The sequence below is a fragment of the Macrotis lagotis genome, chromosome 1, assembly GCF_037893015.1.
Source record: "Macrotis lagotis isolate mMagLag1 chromosome 1, bilby.v1.9.chrom.fasta, whole genome shotgun sequence".
NCBI lineage: Eukaryota > Metazoa > Chordata > Mammalia > Peramelemorphia > Peramelidae > Macrotis > Macrotis lagotis.
Window position 1 is genome coordinate 765,381,623 of NC_133658.1, and position 24,506 is coordinate 765,406,128.

General features: G+C 35.3%; 2 protein-coding genes across 5 annotated transcripts in view; one reads left to right on the plus strand and one right to left on the minus strand.

Moving 5' to 3' along the window:
- MRE11 (MRE11 homolog, double strand break repair nuclease) overlaps nt 1–2,509 on the minus strand; it is a 66,655-nt gene extending 64,146 nt beyond the window's left edge. The window contains exons 1-2 of the mRNA XM_074216475.1: nt 2,391–2,509; nt 1,149–1,281 (exon numbers count right to left, since the gene is read on the minus strand). Coding sequence (XP_074072576.1) covers nt 1,149–1,168 — 20 coding nt within the window. The 5' untranslated portion in view covers nt 1,169–1,281; nt 2,391–2,509. The remainder of the gene's footprint in view (nt 1–1,148; nt 1,282–2,390) is intronic.
- Nucleotides 1–24,506, plus strand: part of ANKRD49 (ankyrin repeat domain 49) — a 75,276-nt gene that overhangs the window by 49,806 nt on the left and 964 nt on the right. The window contains exons 1-2 of one of the 4 annotated variants that reach the window (XM_074216479.1): nt 2,290–2,699; nt 9,668–10,035. In XM_074216479.1, coding sequence (XP_074072580.1) covers nt 9,763–10,035 — 273 coding nt within the window. In that variant the 5' untranslated portion in view covers nt 2,290–2,699; nt 9,668–9,762. Of the gene's footprint in view, nt 1–2,289; nt 2,700–2,719; nt 3,503–9,667; nt 10,036–24,506 lie in introns of those variants that run through there. The other 3 variants (XM_074216477.1, XM_074216476.1, XM_074216478.1) reach the window with 3 other exon arrangements.

Consider the following 24,506-nt stretch of genomic DNA (forward strand, 5'->3'; position numbering starts at 1 on the left):
AACTTTTGCTCATTTGAGTACTGGTCTGAGTGCAGGGTGGATACAAGGTTTAAATAAGACATTACTTCGCTCATTACTCTTCTAATAATACACTTCTATAGCATTTTAAAGTTTGTAAAGTGCTGTTCAAACATCTCCCATAATCCTCACAACAATCCTATGAGATAAATAATACAAGTATTGTTACTCACATTTTACAAGTGAGGAAATCATAACATAAAATATTACTTAAGTGCTTAGCAAAGTAAGGTTTTAAGACCTGTGATAGTTTGAAGATTATCTTAGTATAGGGATGGATCAGGAAGTGTTTTCTTGAAAAGTTGGTATTTAAATTGGGCTTTCAGTGGTCAGAGGTAGTAGAAAGTGTACTAGGGTGGTGACTAGTCAATTGAGTTGGCATTTCAGATGGATGAAAAGAATATGAATTAAAACTGGAAAGTTTGAGAAGGACCAGATTGTGGAGGGGCTTGAGTACCAGACTAAGAACCTCATGCATACAGATGATAATAATTGTTCAAAGGAAGGCTGAGGAGAACTCAAGTGAAAGATGATGATAAAATATAGTGGTGGTGTCACTGGGAAGAGGTGAAGGAAGATAGGAGAGTCTGCAGTTAAGACTACAAGATTAAGCAATTGGTTATATATGAGAGGAGAGAAAGAGGAAATAGAGATAAACTTAAAGTACTGGATATGAGGGACTGGGTAAAGAATGGTGTCATTAACAGAAATAATGAAATAAGGAGGGGCAACTTTGGGAAAGATAATCATCTTGGTTTAGTATAATAGATGGTGATTAGACATTCATGGAAATGTATCTTAGTGTTGAAATAACATTTTTGAACTTTATTTTCAGACTAACAACCAGTAAGTCTGATAAAAGGTAAACTTTTAGAGTGACAAATAATGGTGGATTGGAAAATGTCTCACACTTATCAACTATTCTTTTCCCTTTCCCTAATTTTTGCATGCATTAAGATATTAAAGACTCCACAAGCTTTTTGAAAAATCAAATATTTTTATTTAACATTCTAAAATTTAAATTCATAAGCAAAATACATGCAATACATAAATACTTCTTCCTTACATAAACAAAACAATAAGCTTCAGGGAAAAAAACCCAAAAGATTCTGGAAGGACTTGGGGCTTACAGTGTATCTGCAGAACTCATTTCTTCTACCTTCAACCCAGCTGCTAAGGGCCAGTACTATCACCAAGTAGCTTCTAATATTATCTAAGATCCTTCTGCATCAGGAAATTTATTTCAAATTCTCCAAGTCAGTTCTAAAAAACAAAATGACTGTATTTTTAAATTTATTCATAGAACATTTATATATTTACACATCTTTTGTAAACAGAATTAATTTTGCATATTTAAATATTTTTCTTAAATTCTGCAACTCTTAAAGATTTACCTAAAGTACTTAAAAGTTAAGTGACTTATCCATTGTCACATGGTTTGAAAATATAACTTGAACTCATAACTTTCCTAACTCAGAGGCCTGATAATTATCTCAGTAAATTAGCTGCCTTTTGTGTATATGCATGCTACATGTACATGTGAATGTGACACCAACATAATTTTATTAGCTTCCTGTATGCAAGTATATGTGTGAACGAGACATCAAATAATTATACGCTATTATTTAAATTATGCAAACTACATAAATGTCATATATTCCACTATACCAATCGCTTGTTTAGTTAATGTAAATATTAAATATGCATGTTAGATATAAATATACATATTTTAAAAAACTAATATATTGTAAAAATATAGAGCAAAAAGTACACTTTGAATGCCAAATGAGTCATTATTAGATTGTCTCTTTCAATGAGAAGAGGAAGGGGGGGTAATCTCTCTTTTGGCATAGTTATGGAGGAAGGGTTCCTACAATACATAAATTTTTTTTCTGGAAAGGCCTTCGTGAAAAGTAATTATCTAATTCTTACTCAAAGACCATCCTGCGATTTAACATAAAATCCGTAAACAAATAGATACTGGAATCAGCAATTAACAACACACGTGGTCTACAGAGACAACAAGTACCCGGAAGCAGATCCTAGATAACCAGGGGGGGACCGGAAATACGAGTCCGGCAAAGGCTGCGGCGGCTAATGGCAGAGGCTGAGCTGGCAAGAGTGATAACGAGTTTCCACCCCCTCCATGCCCGGGCCTCGCTAGCCCCGGAAACCCAAGGCGTCTGGGGCCCCCAGTCGGGCCAGCCGGGTTGGGGCGAGGGCGGCGAGTTGGGGGCAATTCCTTCTTGCCGCCTAAGATCCGGCCCGGGAGCAGGTCCTAAGGCCTCCTCGCCCCTCCGCCCCCCCAAGACTGCCCTGCCACGGTGAACACACGGTGGGGCAACGGGGGCCAGATCCAGGTTGCCTTTTACCCGGAGTGCAGGAGAAGGGGGCCGCAGGGTCAGTTCAGACTGAAGCAGACGCCTCCATCCCTTCCGCAAACGAGAACAGGCGGGAAAGGGAAGACCACGGAGGGGGGAGGAGGAGCTAATACGTCATCCTCTCGCGATGCTTCCTGAGATCTCGCGAGAAACTTCCGGATTCTTCTGCTCTCGTCGGCTGCCGCCTTGGGCGCTCGGTTAGGTCCCTGTGAACGAGTCCCCGCCCCCTTCACGAGAGCCAATCCGATCGTCTTTGGAAAAAAGTCGGTGACAGGACCCGGAAGTGCGTGGAAGGGAGTGGTGGGTTCGCCCTGCCCCTCTGCCCCTCCGCCCCTCCGCCCCTCCGCCCCTCTGCCCGCACCCCCAGAGCCTGCCTTCTGGCCCCACCGACTTGCCCGTGGTCGAGTCGTGGCCCCGTCCGCTTGGCCAGCGAGAGAAGATCGCGCCGGGACGCGCCGCACCGGCGCCCCCCCCCCCCGAGCTGGGCGGAGTCAGCCGTTGGTGGTTGGAGGACGGAGGTCGCCCTCTCCGGAGGGCCTTGTCATGGCCTCCCCAAGCCTTGGGAGTTCCGCCTCTCCGGGCCATCAGCCCTCATTCCCTTCCTATCCTGGGGCCATAGGACTGAGAGTGGGAAGGGACCCTGTAGAGACCGTCTAGTCCGGGCCCTCCGCCGTTCACAAATCAGAGAAGGGAAGGGACTCGCTTGAGGCCGCGCAGTAGCGGGGGGCAGAGCTGGGATTCGAACCCCGGCCTTCGATCTCATTGTGGCTGCTTGCCATTGGAAGTTTGCTGCGTTTTACCTAACTCTCAAACCAAACCTGTTCATTTAATCTAATTTCGAGGCCACTTACCTCTCCCTCACATTATCTTGGGGCACTGACGGATTAAAGCACAATACACAAGGAATTTACCCTTTTTACCTGCATTTACCCTTTTAAAAGAGAAAAAAACACTCAGGTAAGCCTTAGACGAGGGTTATGTAGCGTGTTGACTCCTGACCTGCAAATTCCTAACTTTTGAAGAAGGGACAGTATGACAAAACAAAATGACTGTACAACCTTAACATCACTCAGCCCAAAGGAAGAATGTGAAGCAAGGAGGTGGTAAGATACCTGGATAAAACTATGATTTTCTGTATATATGTTTTAAGTGTTTTTTTGATAAATGTGTGATGAAAAAGGATGTGACTGTTTGTAAGGTCATTGAATCCCTTCTGTCATGTATCTAAATGTGACTTTGAAGGGAAAAGAGGGGATTCTGATGTGAGTCAAAGTCCGGAAGACTGTTATAGCATTTAGGAGGTATTCCCTCCAGAAGTGCAAAACAAAGTTCATCTATGCTTTTTCATTCTAGATAAATTTTGTCCACGTCCTCCAATAAATTCTCCATATAATAATATCTACTAAATATGTCAGAGGCCTTTTTTCTAGTTCTTTTAAAAGTAAGTGGATATTACTGTATCTTTGAGACTTCAGTTTTCCTTTCTTAAAACATGACTGGCCTACCTCATTAGCTGGTATATCTTTTAGGTATGCCTTTTAAATTACTTCTCAGGTGTTAGGCAACATAAGTAATATACTATAGCCTATTTACTCTTACCATACATCTCTTGCTTTTTTGAGTTACCTACAATTTTGGTTTTTCAGAAAGTGTGTATTGATGATTTGTATCTATCTGATATTACTCATGGATCTGTGACTTCATCAATTTAGATGTTCTTCCAATAATGTAAATTATACTCTATCCACATCTGCTTTTCTTGCCCTACTGTTGTCCATGTTACCTATAACATTACTATAGAAGCACTCTAACTCTGGTCGGGCCTTCCTCACTTTTTCTTGATGAACAGGATTCCAGGGGAACAATGAGGCAATCCAGCTGTCCAGTCATGCAGACAAACCAGTTTTTTTTGCTCACATAGTTGCCTGATAACATCTTTTACATCTCTACAAAGTACCTTTTTTGTTACAAATTCACATCAACTATGCACCTTTCCCTTGCCTTCTCAGCAATGCTTGTTTTGAACTTTTTGCAAACTTTAATTCTCCATGACTTATCCCTCTGAAATAGTATGAACAGAATACTGATATTTGGGCGGGGGGGGGGCCAGAGGAGATTTGCTTCATGTTTCTCTTTTTACTGTGTAGTTCTAAGCCCAACTTGGCCCTACATTTGTTGCAAGGTAGCCTTTAAGGCTACATTTTATTCTAAGTATTTCAAAATCAACTAATAACAGGATCTTGTTTGCTGTATCACTTTTTAGTCCCTTGTATAACTAAGAATGTAACTTGCTGTAGAAAATCCTTTCAGTTCTGAACATATCTACTGATGGACAAGTGCTATAAGTTATCCATTTAACTATTTAATGTGGGTAGTTAGTTACTATATCCTTACTCATCCACTTTTTTTCCCCCCATGTGGATTGTTAGGCCAAATTCTTTTAAGTGGTTACAGATCTTTGTGTTAAAGATAAATTTCTGTGAGGGCAGCTAGGTGGTGCAGTGAATTCAGCACAAGCCCTAGACTCAGGAGGACCTCAGTTCAAATTTGCCCTCAAGTCACTTAATACTTGCTTAGCTGTGTGACCTTGGGCAAGTCACTTAACCAAAAAAAGATAAATTTCTATATCAAGTAATGATTTGAAAGTCAATGTATAGTTTCCCAAACTGTCCCAAACTATTGTATTCATTTCTGGAGCTGTTTGCCATATATTTATTGTTGGTCTAACTGAATGGCCTGCCTATCCAGCCATATATCATAGTATGAGCAGTAGGTAGTCTATATAAATTTTTTTTCCTGAATAAATTGTTGAACAGATCTCTTTTGAATGTCATTTGAGGAAGGAGGTCATAAAATATTTTGGACTATGATATGATCTTCAAATGAAAATATCTGGAAGACCATACTATCTAAGGAATTACCTCCTCCTTTTGGTTTTTGACATATCAGAAGCAAAGTAGCTTTGGTTAACATAGATCTCCTATTTCATACCTTAATAAATATTGATAGGGGATCACTGAAAAAAAATTAGCCTGTGTTATATTTCAAGATCCTTTCATTAGAGACTACATAGACTAAATATCTTCTCTGATATTATTATATGAAAGTAATTCTTTGTTGCCAAAGAGCCTTTAAAGCTACATTTTACTCTTAAGTCTTTCATAATCAACAGGGAGCAGGATCTTGTGTTGTGTATCACCTTTTGTTCAGTTGTATAACTAAGGATGTAGCCTGCTATAGAAAATCATTTGTGGAAGTCTGGCTATTCCCTTCTCATATTTTATACAGTGTGTGTGTCTATATATACATACACACATATATGTATGGAAAGTATAGAGTCAAGAATGTAGCCTAGTGAGTTAATAATTGTTATAGCTGATATTTATAGAAACGTACCTTCTCAGAGCCCCTCACATTAGGTAAAGGTATTAATGACATCCCCACTTTACAAGTGAAGAAACAAACTCATCAGCCTTAAAGCACTTACCCTTTATCACAATACTAAAATCAGATGGTAACATATCTCTTCAAGATCAGTGATATTTCTACTAGATTCTACTACTTATACCTCAGTACTCAGAACAGTCTGAGTTCTGGCCCTAGCAAGTCTTTTTGTTTGTTTTAATTTGGTCTGGCCTGTTATGTTTGACTTCATTTTCTTTTTTTTTCCTTTCTTTTTTTTTAAGGTTTTTGCAAGGCAAACAGGGTTAAGTGGCTTGCCCAAGGCCACACAGCTAGGAAATTATTAAGTGTCTGAGACTGGATTTGAACCCAGGTACTCCTGACTCCAAGGCCGGTGCTTTATCCACTACGCCACCTAGCCACCCCCACTGACTTCATTTTCTAAAGTGCCATATCCACTTTCTCATATAGCACATCAGGAAAAGAAATGTTACAAGTTTAAATGTGTGGTTACACTCTCAGAAGATGAAAACAAAATGATGCACAAACACTGCCAGATATTTTTTGGCTTCTATTCTTTTCACAGTTTCATTTATAAATTTTCATGCAATGATCTTATTTTCATGCAGTGAAAGCTTTCCAAGCTTTCTAAAGATTCATTCCAAAAACTGCTATTCTCTATTTTTTGAGGTAATATAATTTTTAATCTTCCCCTGTTCTTCATAACATTTGACATATGAATTTATATAGTAAATATTGCTTTTTTGTTGCCCTGGTCTCCTTATCAAGAAAATTATTTACTGACACTAGACAATTTCTAGGTTCTTCTGCGCTATTCTTTATAGTGATTGCTTTTTCTGCAGTTAAATGTCTTGGGGGGATAAAAGAAACAATGTCTTCTTTATTATTTCATAGGTAGTTCATAGTAGTTGCAATTGTCACCAGCAGGACCTTCTCATCTCCATTTTAGTTATATGATTTAAGTAGTTGATAATCTGATTGACACAGACAAGAATAACTCCTATAGCATTAATAAATTGATTCCTATTTCTTAACTAGTAAATCTCAGTTTTTGTGACATGGTACTGTACTTGCCATGTCCAACTCCAAGGATCAGAAGGTTTGGGGTATCTTGAAGAAATTCTTTGTAGAATTTCTGTCATTCTTTGTGCTCTGCAACAGATCATAGTTCTTAAGTTGTGGTTATCTCCATAATGTTTTATGTTTATGTTCAGTGTGAAAGCTATAGACAAGATATCAAAATGTTCCGTGAAGTGACAATTTCACCAATTCCTCTATTCTCTAAGCAAAATGTTGAATTTCTTTATATTTTCTAGTTAAATTCATTCATATAGAATGTCAATATTGATATAGTTCAGTTCTTCCAGTAATATATTGACTTCTTAGACAATGGATAAGGATCATACATTTAAAGCATCACAATTAAGTTAACCTTTTTATTTGGTCTAAAAAACTGCAATTCTTAACCGCTAGTCACTGCAGAAATAAAAGGGACTGAAGAAAATTGGGTATAATTTTGTTTTTTCTGTATTTCATTGGTTTCTGTGGACAACAAAATCATCATCCAGTGTCCATTGAGACAGTGCACTAATTAGTCTACCATTGAAGCCATAGTAATTCAGCTCAGTAGAATCAGTCAGAACATACACACTTCTGTGGCATAGCCTTCAAAAACCTTAGATCACATCCATTCCATTATGAAGTCTCAGAAAAGATTTTTATAAAGGATCTGAGTACATTAAAGTTGATTAAAAGGTTTTAAACCATTTCAGAATTAGTGAATGAACTAGCACTAAAAGGAAGATAGGCTGACTATAGTTTCCAAAAACAGTATGAAATAAAACTAGAAGACTAAGAACAACTCTAGGCTGATAATTTAACCTCCAAAAACATGTCTTATCCCTACTTAGTTTAACAGTAACTTTACTAAATAAAAAAAAAATCAGAATAGTAGGGATAGTACTAAATCTGAATGGTTTCACTGTCTTGTCAATTCTTAATAGTTGACAGACATTTCTAATTAACAAAGCTGTTGGAGACAGCTAGATGGCACAATGGATAGAGCACTGGCCACAGATTCAGGAGGACCTGAGTTCAAATGGGACCAAAGACACTTGATACTTGAGCTGAGTGACCTTGGGCAAGTCACTTAACCCCAATGCCTTGCCAAAAAACTCCAAAAAACCCAAGGTTATCTTTTTACAGTTATATAGATAAGAAAGTGAGACTCATTTTACTATATTCATATACCTTTTGTAATAGGGTCTGAATATTTCTTAATTTCATTTACTAATTAATTTGGTCTATTATTGATATTTAAAGAAATATAGCACTTCAAAGAAATTACAGGGAAGCAAATTTTGACTCATATTAAGGGAAAGTATTCTAACAATTGAAGAGGTTCAATAGTGTGGTGGTGCTATTAAGTGACATAGTTAGCTTATCACCATTGTAATTATTCAATCAGAGATTTGATTACTATCTGCTCTGGTTGTCTAAAACTTGGGCTTTTGTTTGCATCTGAATTATATTTTCTCTTTGTCTAATTTACACAAATATCCAGTTGCCAGATTCCTTGGTAACAAAGGGGTGATTTGTAACATAAGATGCACAAATTGAGAGACATATCCACTTCAAATATTCATATGGACTATTTGTGCTTGACTTGTGGTAGAACCTTCTGAGCTTGTCTTGGTATGATCAGTCACAGTTGGATATACTATACCTTGATGCCAACATATTAGTGTAATTTTGGTCCTCTTCAAGAAGGAAGGACAACAACCATTCTAAATTTTTAAAACCTTAGATAATAGGGGCGGCTAGGTGGCGTAGTGGATAAAGCACCAGCCCTAGATTCAGGAGTACCTGGGTTCAAATCTGACCTCAGACACTTAATAATTATCTAGCTGTGTGGCCTTGGGCAAGCCACTTAACCCCGTTTGCCTTGCAAAAAACAAAAAAAAAAAAACCTTAGATAAGAATTATCTTAAAAGTCACAGCTATGATCAATATGATGGTGATTATCACTCTTTATGGCCAGAAGATACAGCGTGGTACGGGAGAAACAGTCTTGCAGTAAAGACAATTTTAGTTCAAGTCTAGTACTATATGTGTGGCCATGGACTTAGTCACTTATCCTCTCTGAGCTTCAGTTTCCTCATCTATAAAATGGGAATAATAATATGTATACTATATACATTACATAGTTATTGTAGGAAAAGTGTTTTGAAGCCTTAAATTGACATATAAATGTGAGCAACTATTATAAATGACAGGTAGCATAGTGGTACAGTGGTGTTTACATTACCTTAAAGTTCTTTTAAAATTTTACTATCCATCACCCATTGTACTTGGTATGTTACTTTTACAACTCATAATTTCTAATTCTTGGTGTGTGTGTGTGTGTGTGTGTGTGTGTGTGTGTATAAATAAATTTAACAAAATAGCTTTAAAATACTAAATTCTAGGGGCGGCTAGGTGGTGCAGTGAATAAAGCACCAGTCCTGGAGTCAAGAGTCCCTGAATTCAAATCTGGCCTCAGACACTTAATGATTACCTAGCTGTGTGGTCTTGGCCAAGCCACTTAACCCCATTGCCTTGCAAAAAACAAAACAAAAAAAAAGATTAAAAAATACTAAATTCTACCATACTGGAGTTGAATCAGTAATCATTACATGTAAGGGGAATTGAAATGTTAATGTCAAATTTCTAATTATGAAAAGAATGGTACTCAAGGGAATTTTATATAGTACTTTGTTAATGTTGTTTGTGCTTGTATGACACAATTGTGTTCAACAGTTGACTTCATTATCATTTACTAATAATTTTTGCACCTATGTTGTTAGGTTCTAATGATGAGTAAAATAGAGGCAACACAATTCATCACAGAAAAAAAGAAATAGGCCTAAGCACCAGATATTCAGAGAGACTGTCAATAAAAATGGAAAACAATGAGAAGGAAAAAGAAAAATCAGATGATGGTGGAAAATCTGACCCAGAGAAGACATTAGACTTTTCTGAATATTTTAATCAACTGGAATTGCTGGAAACACATAGACACCTAATTCCCCTTGGAACTCAGAGTCTCTGGGTTGATGATACTGATGAAGAAGATGAGCAAGATGAAGAAAATGAGGAGTGGTATCAAATGCAAGAACAAAAACTGAAAAATGAGCCAAGCAAATTGCTTCTATGGGCTGCTGAAAAGAATCGGGTAAGAAGAAATTTCTGTTATTTTATTAACTTCAAATATCTATAAAGGATATATAAGATCTACATTTTTCCGTCATGGTTACAGTTCAAAACATTAATAGCAGGAAAGCATTTTCATATAGTGCTTGCTAACTACATAAAAATAATATATATACTATATTATTCTCTGGTTAGGCATCCAACAGTACATAAACTGAATAAATTGTGTGTGTGTGTGTGTGTGTGTGTGTGTGTGTGTGTGTGTGTGTATTAGATAAATTAAGATGTTCTACTTTACTATTCTAATTCTTCATCACATGAAGCTCTGGAAAATAGAACCAAAAGCTAAAAAAGTCTTCTATTAATCCTAGCAGCATATTTTCATCCAAGGACCAACTTAGATTTACAGGCTTGTCACTAGAAGATTGACTAAATAATGTAATAAATAATGTAATAATGTAATAAATTTTTTTTGCCTGCAGAAATTCATGAAACCACCTATTTTTGAGACTTTCAGGCTATGGTATTGGCAGTTTTTTCCACACCAGTGAAATTATAGATTTTAAAATGCTGAAATAAGATTGCTGAGTAGTCTACCTTAAAGAAAACTAGGTTATTAGTCTGCCAAAGCTCCTTATCATTACATTAAAATAAAAGTTTACTGAAATCAAGATCCATGTTACTTTTCGTACAATTCATAATACCATAGAATGAATCAAATGTCTACTGAGTGGCTTGACTGAAATGATTATTTGGCTACATTTATTCTTCAGTTTTCAATTAGACAACACTTTAACATGAATACTAATACATTTCTGCATCTACTTAATGTAATTTTGTTAGGACCTCATTTTCTTGTCTATATATGTGTATGTGTATATGTATATTTATATCTATATATATATTTATTATATATATATATATATATATATATATACATATATTTTTAAAAACCTCCAAAATAATTTTATCCTATGTACACTCATACACACAGCTGTACACCCAGCTGCCCTTAAGAGTATATTGTCCATTTAATCCTTTTAATAGCTAGAAAGTAACCTCCTTGAGGGAATAGATTTTTTTTCCCTTTCTTTGTATCCCTGTGCTTAGCATAGTGCCTGGTTCTTGTAAGCACTTAATAAATGCTAGTTGATTGATACTCATAGGATCTGAGATCTGGAAAAAAACTCAAGAGGTCAAACAGAATTAATTGCACAATGGATGAGAAGAATCAGTCCAAAAAGATGAAGTAAGCATTTCTTGGCCTAAAAATACCTATAGGGAAAGTCATCTCTTAAGAGGTCAGATGCTCTTTAAGAATAATATTCTGATTATATATAAGCTAGGAAATTCATGTACTAACACGAAAATTCAAATTCAGTTGATGTCGCTCTGAACCACATACCTTTAACACATTCACTATAACCACTACTTATCCTTCTGTGATGCTGCACCCCAGGCACCCATGCCAGCTGGCACTTCACAGAATTATATGAAAAGTCATATTACAGCAGCCCTTTACAGATTTCTTGATGGTCTTAAATATCCCTCATGGAATGACAGCTATGGACTCCTTCTGAGGCTACACCTGCTTTCACAAAAATTGAGAAGAAAATCTTCCTGTTAAAGGGGCAACCTTGGCACCTAGGTGGCGCATGGATAGAGTACTGGCCCTGGAGTCAGGAGGATTCAGTTCAAATCCCTCTTCAGACACTTAATAATTACTTAGCTGTGTGGCCTTGGGCAAGTCACTTAACCCCATTGACTTGCAGACCCCCCTCCCCCAAAGGGGAGGAGTAATAACTATATCTCTCTCTTCTTTCAGCTTCATAGTTGAAACATACTGTCAGAAAGATACTATACTATCATCAAAATACTAATCTGCAATTCTTTATGATTAGATACAATCACCTGGAGTTTTCTGCAAATGTAAACATCTAGGGAATCATTTATAGGAAATTCCTCTTCCTTTTGGATTTTGTTAAGCATATCTACCATGATCCTGGTATATACTTTTTATATCTTGTTTTATTCTTCACATTGCATAATCAGAATATCTTCAAAATTTTTATATGGCTGCATACATCTATTGCAGAATCTTGTATGAGTCAGTATATGCATAGTCACTTTGAAGGCGCACTTTAAGGTAGTCTTTTGCTTTACCAAGTCAGATGCCTTTAAAAAAAAACAAATAGCAGCAAAGGGGTAAGAGTCAACATGGTATGGTAAGAAGAGTATTGAGCTTAAAATCAGGAGAGATTGGGTTCAAATCTCATCTCTGACAAATTTTACCCCTCTGAGATCCATCTCAGATCATCCGAATTACCTACCTTTTTAGGTAGGTAATTTAACCTTCCTCACATTAAATAATTCAAAATTTAGAGAGTATTTATTTTTAATTGGTAAAGCATTTTGCTTTTAACAGAAACAATTCTTACTCATCTATCACAAAACAAGGCTGGAAAATTCTTTTAAAAGTCGGATTTTATGAGTAGCTGCTTCCTTCTTTAAGTAATCCTTTCAATGACTATAGTATTACATCCCTCACAAATCACTCACAAACAAAAAAAAAATTGGAAGAATATGAACTTTTATTTCAAGAAGAAGTTTGGGATCATAAAAAAAAAAAAAAACCCTGTGTAATTTCCTGAAACTTTTCCAGCCTGGTGACCTCTTCCTATTTGATTCTGGGACAAAATCATTATTTCTTTGCAAGATCCTATATAAGTAACCTATATAGTGTCAGATGAACTCAATGAATTGTCCATCCTATGTGTTGTATGAACATGAAATATGTTAGAAGTGGTACAAAGAGTGTCATCAAAAACTGGATGACAAAAAAAAAGAGGCTGTTCACATAGAAAACACAAAGAATAACAAATGAATACCTTACTTGCTCCACTGGTTTCCACAGGATGTCAAGAGAATCAGTGAAGGAATGCTGGAACACCCAGTTTGTAGCAGGATGTAGATTTTTCAGGTTAATATAAAAAAAATTCACAATAATAATGGTCATGGATAAATTGTAATCTCCATTTTCCAAAAGAGTTGCCCACATTGTCAAGATCACAGACCATTGTAGAACTGCATCATTTCTTCAACAAAACCAAATCATGGCCTAATCCACAATTTAACAGAGTATCTTAATGAGTTCCTTTGACCAAAAAAATTATTCTTTTGGTCAACTTTCTGATGAGACTCTTAAGTAGGCTGGTATTTAGAAAAAAGAATGTTATTGAATCTGTAGTTAAAGTTTTTGCATCTGGATAGGATCTGCCAAAGACAGAGCTGTGCTATAATGCTATTAAAGAACCTAGGGTCACTTTCATTCAAAATCAGATATTGGACTTGGGACTTTAGTGAAAAAAGATTAAATAAATTTTAGTAGTAGAATACAGTATTATTAAGGTTTTTTTCTCCTTTCAGAAGTCTACCTTAACCTTTTCAATTGCTTTTCTTCCATTCAGTGGGAATTCAACTTATCCTCTTTGAATAAATTTCAGCCTTACATCTTCACCTTTGTCTCTTTCTCTCATCTATCCTTAAATTTATTATTTTAAAGCAGTATAGTAAAAGTAAAACTTGTTTCTCATCTCCATCTTTTTTTTCCAACAATATAGAACTGAGTCTTTTTAACCTTTTTTTGTCTCTGCTCCATCACTTTTCAAAAATTCTTCCTTTTTTAATTCTTAATATAAGCCTACTTCAATATAAATCAAAAGATAGGTCTCAGCTTGGGGTAGGTATGAGATTGAAACTTGTTATCAATAAAATTTTTAACACTTTCATTATTTCTATTGCTTTTCTTTTAATTCATTCTAATTTGACCTTTATGCTATGATGGTCCTTTAAATTGAATTTATCATTCAGTTATGTATTGAGCAAGATGTCATGGTCAATATTTGTAAAAAGGAAAATAAAATAGCCTTCCATTTAGTTTAGTTTTATCCTACATCAGGTGTAGATTAAACTGCTATGAAGAAACATTTTTACCACTCAGCCACTATTTCACAAATGTTAGAAAAAGTTTTCTACTTCTTGTACATGCAGGACTGTTAGATTTCATGCCACTTATTTTCTGCTCTCTATGTATTCTGAAAGGCATTTTAAGAATAGGGGATGACAACTACTTATAAATGCATATTACCTTTGCCAAACCTCTTTTGAATATCTTTTCATAGGATCACAGCAGTTAAATGGTTTAGCTGTACCTGAGCAAGCATAGCATCCTATACAAGTTGGGTATTAAAGAACATGTTACTTACAGAATAGGTTTTGAGCATTTAGGAAGAGAAGAAATTTAACTTGCATCATACCTATTTCTATGCATGTCATATTCCCTAAAGATAGATTGTAAGCTACTTAAGGACAAGTATTGTGCTTTTTCATGTTTCCTACAGAGTCTAGCACATAGTGGTAGGGCTTTAATAAATGCTTCTTGAAATGAAAAAAGAAAAATGATGATCACTAAAAACCAGCATAGCTTTATCAAGAACAGATCATATCACACTGACCTAATTTTCCTTTTTGACAGTTATTAGATTGGTAATTTATTTGCTCTTACTTGGAAAATTATGGATTGAAAATATGGTTAGATGAATTTAAAACTAGCAGAATGTCCAGATCCCAGGGATTTAGTCATGGATTCTTGCCAAATTAAAAGAAGTCACTGAAGAAGTATACTAAAAATTGGTTAATGACCTATACTATTCCCCATTTTTCATTACTGATTTGTTTGATATATAGATAGCATAATTTAATAATTTTCATTTAATAGGAGAATAATGGGTAGCTGGCAGAACAAGAGCTTCCCTGGAAGCACCAGAAAATCTTAAAATGACAGGAAGAAAAGGAAAAAAATATTCAATAAAAGGCAATTCTTATAAGGGGAAAAAACTGAAATTGCTAGTTTACCACCATATCCCTTCCAGGAATCTCTCTTACTCCAACCACCAGCAGGAATAGAATAGCTCTGTATACTTTGTGGATTTTAGAGTTTTAAGCACCTGACTTTTGGAGTAAATCTCTGTCAGGAACTCTAAGAGTTGTGAAACAGATGAGCCCTAAGACCAAGAAGAAGGAAAGGGTATGACTGAAGCAGTAAGGCACCTACAGGACAAGAAAATAGTGAAAGAAGCAAACAAGGAACATTTCTAATTAAAAGGAATTTAGCACAAGAGTAAACAGTCAGTAGAAGGAGCAAAAGAAGTATTAAGAAACCCAAATACAAGGCTTCTCAAAGCACACCTTTGTGCGAATTCTTCCCTAAACCCTTCATAAATCAACAAATTACCTATCCAGAGCCTGAAGAAAGTGAGCTACAGAAAGAATAGAGCAACTCAAACTAGAGAATGTTGTAAACTTGGAGAATAGGACCCACTATTCTCTCTACTACAGACTGCAGTCGCCCAGCATCTGTGTTCCAATTGCTAGTCACCCATATTCAGCCTGGAAATCTGAGAGAAGAGGGGAATGGGGTAAGAGAAAGCACAGTAGTATGGACCATGTAAAGGAAAAAAAAAATATCACAGAATGATTAAGACAAACAAAAACTGATTAAGGAGTAGAAATGGATTTAAAGAAAAGATTGAACTTAGGGGAAATTCAGACAACCTTTAAGCAACTAACTCTAGGAGCCTCCAGAATGGTTCAAAAGAAAATTAAAGAATTAAGGACAAAAATTAGAGATCTTAAAGAACAAAACAGCAAGTTTAAATAAACAGCTATAACTTCTGGATTCAGAAACTCTGAAATTCCTTTATCTGTTCATACTTTGCTGATATTCCTCCACAATCTTGAAACTCTTAATCCTGTTCTTAATCTTTAGGGACCTCCTCTACCCCTGCACTGGCTACACTTTCTTACTGTCTCCATTCTGGTTCCTTGTCATTTATTAGTCATTTATTAGCCCCAAATTAAGCCTTTGGTAAATACTGAATTTATTGAGCACTCTCCTATGTACTAGGCACTAGGGGTCTAAGGAAAGATAGAAACCAGTCCTTGCACCCAATGAGTTAGTCCAATAGTATAGAGACTGTAGGCTGTATAAACCAAATATATACAAAATAAATTGGAAATATTCTTAGCCGGAAGTCACTAAGATAAGGACTGATAAAATCTTACAGAAATTCTGAAATTAGGTAGCTAGGTATTTGAAAAAAAGCCTAATAGGAATGAAATAAATATAAGGAGAGTGCTACTAAACAAACTTATAGAAAACCACCAACCCCTGGCTAACTAGATCCAATACAAATTTAGTTACCTAATCCCAACTGGAACCTGATAATATCTCCCTTAATCATACCTCCCTAATTTATTCACTGTCCCATTCACCATTCCAGCTATTCCAAACCTTTTTTTTCTCAAGTGCCCTGTGGTGTTCCCTCTCCAAACCTCTGAGCTAAGAACCTTGCCTTATATTTCCCTGTCTCTCCCCATGCTCAGACAATTTTCACATGATCTTTTTATTCCTTCTAGCTGCTATTCATATATCTCTTCCTTTTATGACTGAACTTCTTGAAAAGGCAACCTATAATTGGTATTTTCATTTCCTTTCCTCTCATTCTATACAATCTGGCATTCAACCTTATTATTCAGTTGAAATAAGTTATCAGTGATCTCTTGGTTGACAAATATACCAGTCTTTTCTTGATCTTCATAAATTCTTGAACTCTCTTCAACCTTTGACACTGTCATGTTCTCATTACTCTCTAGGTTTTCATGATACTTTATTCTTGTTCTTATTCTACCTCTCTGACTATTCCTCATTCTCTTTTGCAGAATCTTCAAGCCATATTTACTTTTAATGTTCCACAAGGCTCTGAACTTCACCCCCTCCTCCCATTCTATTTCACTTAATGATCTTATCAACTCCCATTGTTTCAGTTATCATCTCTATGCTGTTTCACAAATCTGTTTATCCAGCCTAACCTCTGATGTCCTCCAGTCTCATCTATCCACCTCTCTCTTAGACACCTAAAAGTGGATGTGTTATCTCCTCCTCTCCCTGGAAAATTCTTCCCTTCCTAACTCACTTGTCAAAGGTATCACCTTTCTCCCAGTCACTCAAACTATCAACCTAGATGCCATCCTCAACTGGATGGCACAAGTGGATATAGCACTGGCCTTGAAGTCAGGAGGATGGGAGTTCGAATCCAGCCTCACACATTTGACACTTTACTATCTATGTGGCCTTGGGGAAGTCACTTAACCCTGATTGCCTCATATCCAGGACTAATCTCCAGTCAAACTAATTCTTATCTGCCCACTAGACCCAGATGATCCTGGAGCAGAAAATGAGGCTGGTGTCTTTGCACAGCCCTCCCTCATGGCATCATCTCCCTGATGCCGTGGCCTTCTTTGAAAATGAAGGGCAACATTATTATTATCCTCCCCTTTCTGAAATTTTCACCACCCTCATGTAGATCCTCATTGGTCTCTTTGTTTCAAGTTTCTTCCCATGCTAGTTCATTCTGAGCTTAGCTGTTGAATTATCTTAAAGTCCAGGTCTGACCATGTCACTCTCTCAGTCCCCAGTTCCCCCCCTTAATAAATTATATCTGAAGGTATAAATTAATAATAAATCTACCTACTTGGGCACATAAAAGAATGATAGGGAATACAACTATAAAACACTGCACAGAAATAAGAGACCTGAACAATTAAAGAGATTTTAATTGTTCATAGGTGGGCTGACCAGTATAATAAAAAAAAAAATGACAGTACTTAAATATATTCATTTATTTAGTATCATCTGAATTACCAATGGATTGTATCAGAATGTGAGAAAAATAACAAATTAAAAAGTGAAGAATCTCAAAGAAAATAATGAAAAAAAAGATGAAAATGAAGTTAGCAATCAATACCAGATCTCAAACTATAATACAGAAAGTGATTGTCAAAATATTTGGTATTAATTTTAAAATACAGATTTTAATTAATCCAACAGGTTACGTATATAGTATCCCAAAGTAAATAAGTATTTTTGATAAATTCAAAGACCTCCAACTTCTGAGGCAAGAATTTATTGACAAAAATTACTAGAAAAAATTTTTAAAAGACAGTATGGCAGAAATTTTGTTTAGAACAACATCTTATGTATCATCCATTCCAAATGTATCAATCAATCACCTTGAGAAATCAAGTTATATCACAAATTAAAGAATCAAGGAAGGAAATACAATTATACCTGTGGATAAAGGAAAAAGTAAGCAATAGAGAGACTCACAGGAGATACAAATAGACATTTCTGATTGCATAAAAAAATTAATGTAGTAAAAGTTAGAAGGGAAACTGTTGATTGAGGAAAATCTTAGCATGTTCTTTTAATAAAAGAACTATATCCAAAATATATGAGGCACTAATTTATATCTAAAACCAAAAGTCATACCCTAGTAGATAAATCAATATGAATGGGTAATTCTGAAAAGAATAAATCCAGGCTATTGATGAACAAATGCTCTAATTCACTAATAATATGAGAGAGGCAAATTAAGATAATTAAGATTCAACCTCACATTCTTCAGATTTGCAAAGATGACAAAAAGGAAAATGATTTTGTTGGAAGACCTTTGGAAAAACAGGAACACAAAATGTATTGCCAATGAAGCTGGGAACTGGTAGCCATTCTGGAAAATATTTTGAAACTATGCAGAAAAAAATCAATGATTATATATCTTTGAACAAGCAATACCACTGCTAGACCCAAAGAAATCAGAGAATCAGGAAAAATATCCATTTATACAAAAATATTTATGGCATCTCTTTTTCCTCCTTAGAAACTAGGGGAAAGAAGAGGAAGGGAAAAAATATCTATTAATTGGAGAAAGGCTGGAGAAGCTGTGTTAAATGAATGCAATAGAGTACAATTAATACCTACTATAAATATTCTCAAAAATGAAGACAAAAGACATTCTACCAAAAAGTTCTTCATAAGGTCCTGATAACCACAAGTGTGAAACAGTTACAGAGAAAGAAGACTAATGAATTTATTAATGGATATTGATACAAAAATTTTAAATAAAATCTTTGGTCATAATTTATCAAGATCTGACAGAATTCATAACATAGATTCAAAGATAGCTCAATGTTAGAAAAACATTTGTTATAATCATAACAAGTCAAGTCAACAACAATAAGCATTTACTGTATATAACCAAGGACTGTACTAAGCCTTGGGGATACAAAGAAAGCCTTCCCTCCCCCCCAAAAAAACACTCCAAGAAACTCACAATCTAATGGGGTAGACAAAATGCAAATGTCTACAAATGACATATGCAGGATAAGTTGAAAATATTCTGAAAAGGAAGATAGTAAGATTAAGGATTAGAAAAAGTTTCTTATAGAAGGCATGACTTTAACTGAGACTTAAAGGAACTGCTGAGGTAGAGATGAGAAGGGAGAGAGTTCCAGAATTGAAAACTGCCAGGAAAAATGTCTGGCTTCCAGAAATAGTCTCATGAGAGAAACAGAAAGGAGGTCAGTGACCCACGATCACAATGGAGACAAGCTGTAAGAATATAGCAGAACTCACATGATTATTTCAATAGATGCACTAGAAATCACAATAAGCTCAAAATGCTACTTGATCTGAGTTTAAAGATAGAAGTTACCAAGATATAACATTCATGGAAGGGCAATAAATAGTATGCATTTAAAGCCAAGATCTAGCATTATGAGCAATGAAGAAACATTAGTCACTAACAAGAATGCTCCCTGTCCCCATTATTTGACAGTTCTAAAATACTATCAAAGGCGTAAATGTTAGCGAGGAGACAGAATTATTCCCATTTTGGTTGATAAGATAGTATATTTAAGAAGTTCTAGGGAATTCATGGGAAAACAGATGAATAATTACTACAGTGAGGCTTAACAATCCACAAAATTCATTGGCAGTTTTAAGAAAAATCAGGGGAAAAAGAAACAAGAGAATTTCCTTTAAAGTAATTGTAAAAATGCATAAAAATAACTCAGTTTACCAAGAGACAAGATTTATTTATATAAATATAAAACTCTCTTGATAAAAGGTAACATAACTGGACACAAATTAATTGCTTGTGGTTGGGTTATGCCACTGTGATAAACTAATTTGGGGTGAAGAGAACAGGCATTTATAAGTTCTCATGTAGCAGGCACTATGCTTTATAAATATCTCATTTGAGCCTCACAGCCTTACAAGGTGGGTGTTTTCTCTCCTGTTTACATTGAGGAAACAGATAAAGATTAAGTGGCTTGCCCCAAGTCACACAGCTAAGAAGTAGTTAGCCAAATTTGAACTTAGGAATTTCTGACTTCAGTTACAGTATTCTATCCACTGTATCACGTAGCAAAAGATGTAATGCTATACCAATTGAATTGCTGAAGGAATACTTTTTAGAACTAGAGAAAATATTAATTCAATGGAAGAACAAAAGACCTAGAATGTCAGGAGAAACTAAGATAAAGTATGAATGAAGAGAATGTATTACTAGACCACAATCAGTATTATAAATCAGTGACATCAAAACTATTTGGTATTGTTTAAAAAGCAAAAAAGTTAGTGGAGAAGATCAGATAAGCAAGAAGTAGAAGCAATCAGAAACAGTACCCTGGTATCTTATAAATATCAAAATGTAAATTACATGAGGAAGAACTTAACTTTTTGACCACTGCTGGAAAAACTGGAAAGCAATTAAGTATAAATTAGTTTTAGGCAAGCATCTTACACTAGATATCACAATAAGTTCAAAATATGTTTGATCTGAGTTTTGAATAAATTATGCTTTAAAAAAATGGGTAGTTCACATATTTGGATAGGGGAAGAATTGTTAACAACTAAGGAACAGGAGAAATCATAAGAGATTAACTGAACTGCATAAAATTTAAAAGACTTTGTATAAGTAAAAACCATGGAGACAAACTAAAGTAAGGATAGAGATAGGAATCTTGAACCAGTTAGCATTAATAAAGTCTAGTAACCAAAATATGTATATGTGTATGAACATATAACACCAAAATGAAATGGGCATACCTGACTTAGGTTCTACCCTCTGTTAATTTAGCACAATAATCCTGTAGCACTTAGAGATAACCTTCATCGCATAAATATAAAGCAAGTCAAAGTCCCAGGACTTGCACAATTTTGAAACATCCACCAGATCTGAAGAACTCAACTCCATTAATCATTATAGCCATAGGCCATCAAGTTCTGTCAAAAGAGATACGGCTTAAACCTTAGCTTCCAAGACCTGTCAAATCTTAGGGAACGCTTCCTTGCATTTTAAGGAAAGATTTAGCCAAACCAACATGGTGGGTTAGAGAAGTGATGGATAAAGCTACCATACTGAGTTACTTCTCAGTAGTTATGAGCAAAAGATATAAACAGTTTTTCCAAAAAGATTTGCAAACTATGAATCACCACATGAAATGTGTTCCAAATCACTTAGAGTATAAATTATAACAACCATAAGGTTTCACCTCATATCCTACAGTTAAATCAGTCAATAAGATATTAAGCATATTATGTGTCAAGTACTCTGAGAGGTACTGAGGATATTAAGATACAAAAGTAAAATAGACAAAACCATCAAAAGACCTACAGTCTGACTGGGGGATGGCAACATGTACATTTATGAGGATATGTTTTATTATTTAATATTTAGTTCATGTTATTTTATGTGATTTTTATTTTTTGTTCATTTATGTAAATATGTATATGTACTTTATATATTATGACAAAGGTTACAAAAAAGTGGTAGCAAACAGCCAAGATCAGAAGGGCATGTGCACACTTTTCTGAAGGAACTTTGTAGTAGAGTAGTCCAGATAGTCTATATTTCATTTTGGAATTAAATAAGAAAAGTGACTCAATTATACATACCCTTAGTCTGCTAAACATATACCCCAAGGAACTCAAAATCAGAAAAATCCAATGCATGTCAAAATATTCATATTCACTAATTACTATAGCAAAAGTGAATAATACTTATAATGTAATTCTTTATAAGAGCAAATAACTGGAAATTAAGTGCTGATTGATTAGACACTGGCAGAAAAACTAGTAAATGAATATAATGAAATATTATTGGACAAATAATAAATGACATAAATAAAAAGTTGAGAGAATGATGTTTAGATTTCCACAAACTATAACGCAGAGTGAAATAAGAATAATCCTGCAACTATTGTAATCTAAATGTTTTTTTAAAAATCCCCAAAGGAATCTTATGTCACTGAAAAATTTAATAAAGGTCTTGGACAAAAGAAACATTCTTAGAACTATGAGAGATAAAAGACAAGACAGTCTCTTCATTCCATTAGTAGAGGAGAGAAGATTTTATTATATGAAAATGCCATAACAGATACAAAGCATTCTTTGCTGATTTACTAGGGGGAGAAATCATTTCCAGTTTGGGGAAATATAAAAAGTAACTTTAGTTGCTGAGACTGCAAACCTCAGAGATTAAGAGCAATCAAGAGGAAGTTTTCCTCATATTTCTTCCTGAAAAATACCTTAGTGGATTATGAAAAGTAAAATAAAGGCTTTTTAATCTTTATTTTCCTTGTTAGTACAATATATTTTCAGGAAAATTAAATTTCTTTTAACTTAGTGTATTTGTTGACCCCAATACAGTAAAATGTTATTTCTGTAATTAAGATATGTAATTGCATTGGCAGGAATGCTTCTGCCACCAATGCTAATTCTGATATCCTCACCCCCCCACCCCCTAACCCAATGTCTTACTATCAGAGAATTTCAGAATTTGATGTGAAATAGGGAGCCATCTAATCCAATCCATACATACCCTAAAAGAATCTTCGCTGCAATATATCTGGTAAGTCATTTCATTTCACCCTTTCCTTGAAGACTTCCATTGAAAGAGAATCTACTATACCCACCCCACCCCCCCAGGAAGTTTTTCCTTATAGAAATCCTTAATTTGTCTCTTGTAACTTCTACTCATTGAATTTGATTTTTGCCCTCTATAACCAAATATAATAAATGCAATCCCTCTTCCAAATGACAACCTTTCAAGTTGCAGATAACTATCATGGATTCCCAAATGCTCTCCAGGCTGAACATTCCCATTTCCTTCTACCATTCTTCAGAAAGCATTACATCTGGGTGTTTCACTGTCCTGATTACCCTATTCTAAATTCTCTTCATCAATATCTTTCAGGGTTTTTTTTTGTTTTTGTTTTGGAGGGAATTGAGTTAAGTGACATGCCCAGAGTCACGTATCTAATAAGGATCTACGGTCAGATTTGAAGTTAGGTTCTCCTTAATCCATGACAGGTGCTCTATCCACTGCCATCTAGTTGCCCCTCTAGCAATGTCTTTCCTAAACTCTGATGCCCAGAACTGAAGATAGTTCTCCAGATGTCATGTGATACAAAATATTACTTCTTTAGTCTTGGACGCTATGCCTAACTTAAAACCACCCAAGACCCCATTAGTTTTTTCTCCATCTTATCATTTTGACATATTGATAAATTGCTGTCTAACCATACCTTTCCTAATATATGCTTAAGTTATCTTTTTTGAACCTTAGCTAATAATTTGAAAGTTAATAAAGACAAGTACAATTTTATTATATTCAATCAAATGTAAAAATCTGGCAGGATTATTAGTGATTCTGGGTCTGTCATGTTTGTTTGCTAGCTCTCCTAGTTTTATGAATGGATTTGATACAGATCTTTACCAGTTTGTTGTTAAAAAGTATGAAAGCTGGTCCCTAGGGCATGTCAATAGAGATCTCATTGACAGTTCACATTAAACCAATGCCTCTAAAAGTCATTGAGGGACAATTAAATTTAATTAAATTAAACCCATCTAATTGCTCTATCATTTTGCTCATGTCTCCTCATCATCAAATGCTTTGCTAAATTCTAGGGAAACTAGCCATATCATTTCCTGAGAGCTACTCTTTTGCAGCTGTCAAAAAGAAATAAGGTTAGTCTGGTATGAGCTGTTTTTTGCTAAGGAGCTTTCTTTTCTAGATACTAATAATCTCTTTAATAATATATTCTAGAATTTTATTTTAGCAAACAATTTTTTTTTAGGATTTTGCAAGGAAAATGGGGTTAAGTGGCTTGCCCAAGGCCACACAGCTAGGTAATTATTAAGTGTCTGGGGTCAAATTTGAACTCGGGTCCTCCTGACTCCAGGGCTGGTGCTCTATCCACTGTGCCACCTAGCCACCCCTAGCAAACAATTTCATGAGTTGCTCTGGACAAAAATTCTATCACCTAGTGGCCAATCTTTTAATGACAAGCATCTCTAAACTTAGATAAGCTGATCCTGGGTTGGGTTGCTAGACATAGTCCATACTGAAAGCCTTTCCTCCTCAGGAGGAAACTCAGTGAGCTTCCATGCATTGCTGGAATATGTTTAAGAACCCATCTAAGACACAATAAGAATCTGTAGAGGGCAGTAAAATCAATTAAATTATGCTTCATAATTGTTAAAATACTAATTTTACTCAAAGCTTACAGGTGAATAATGTAACATTATTA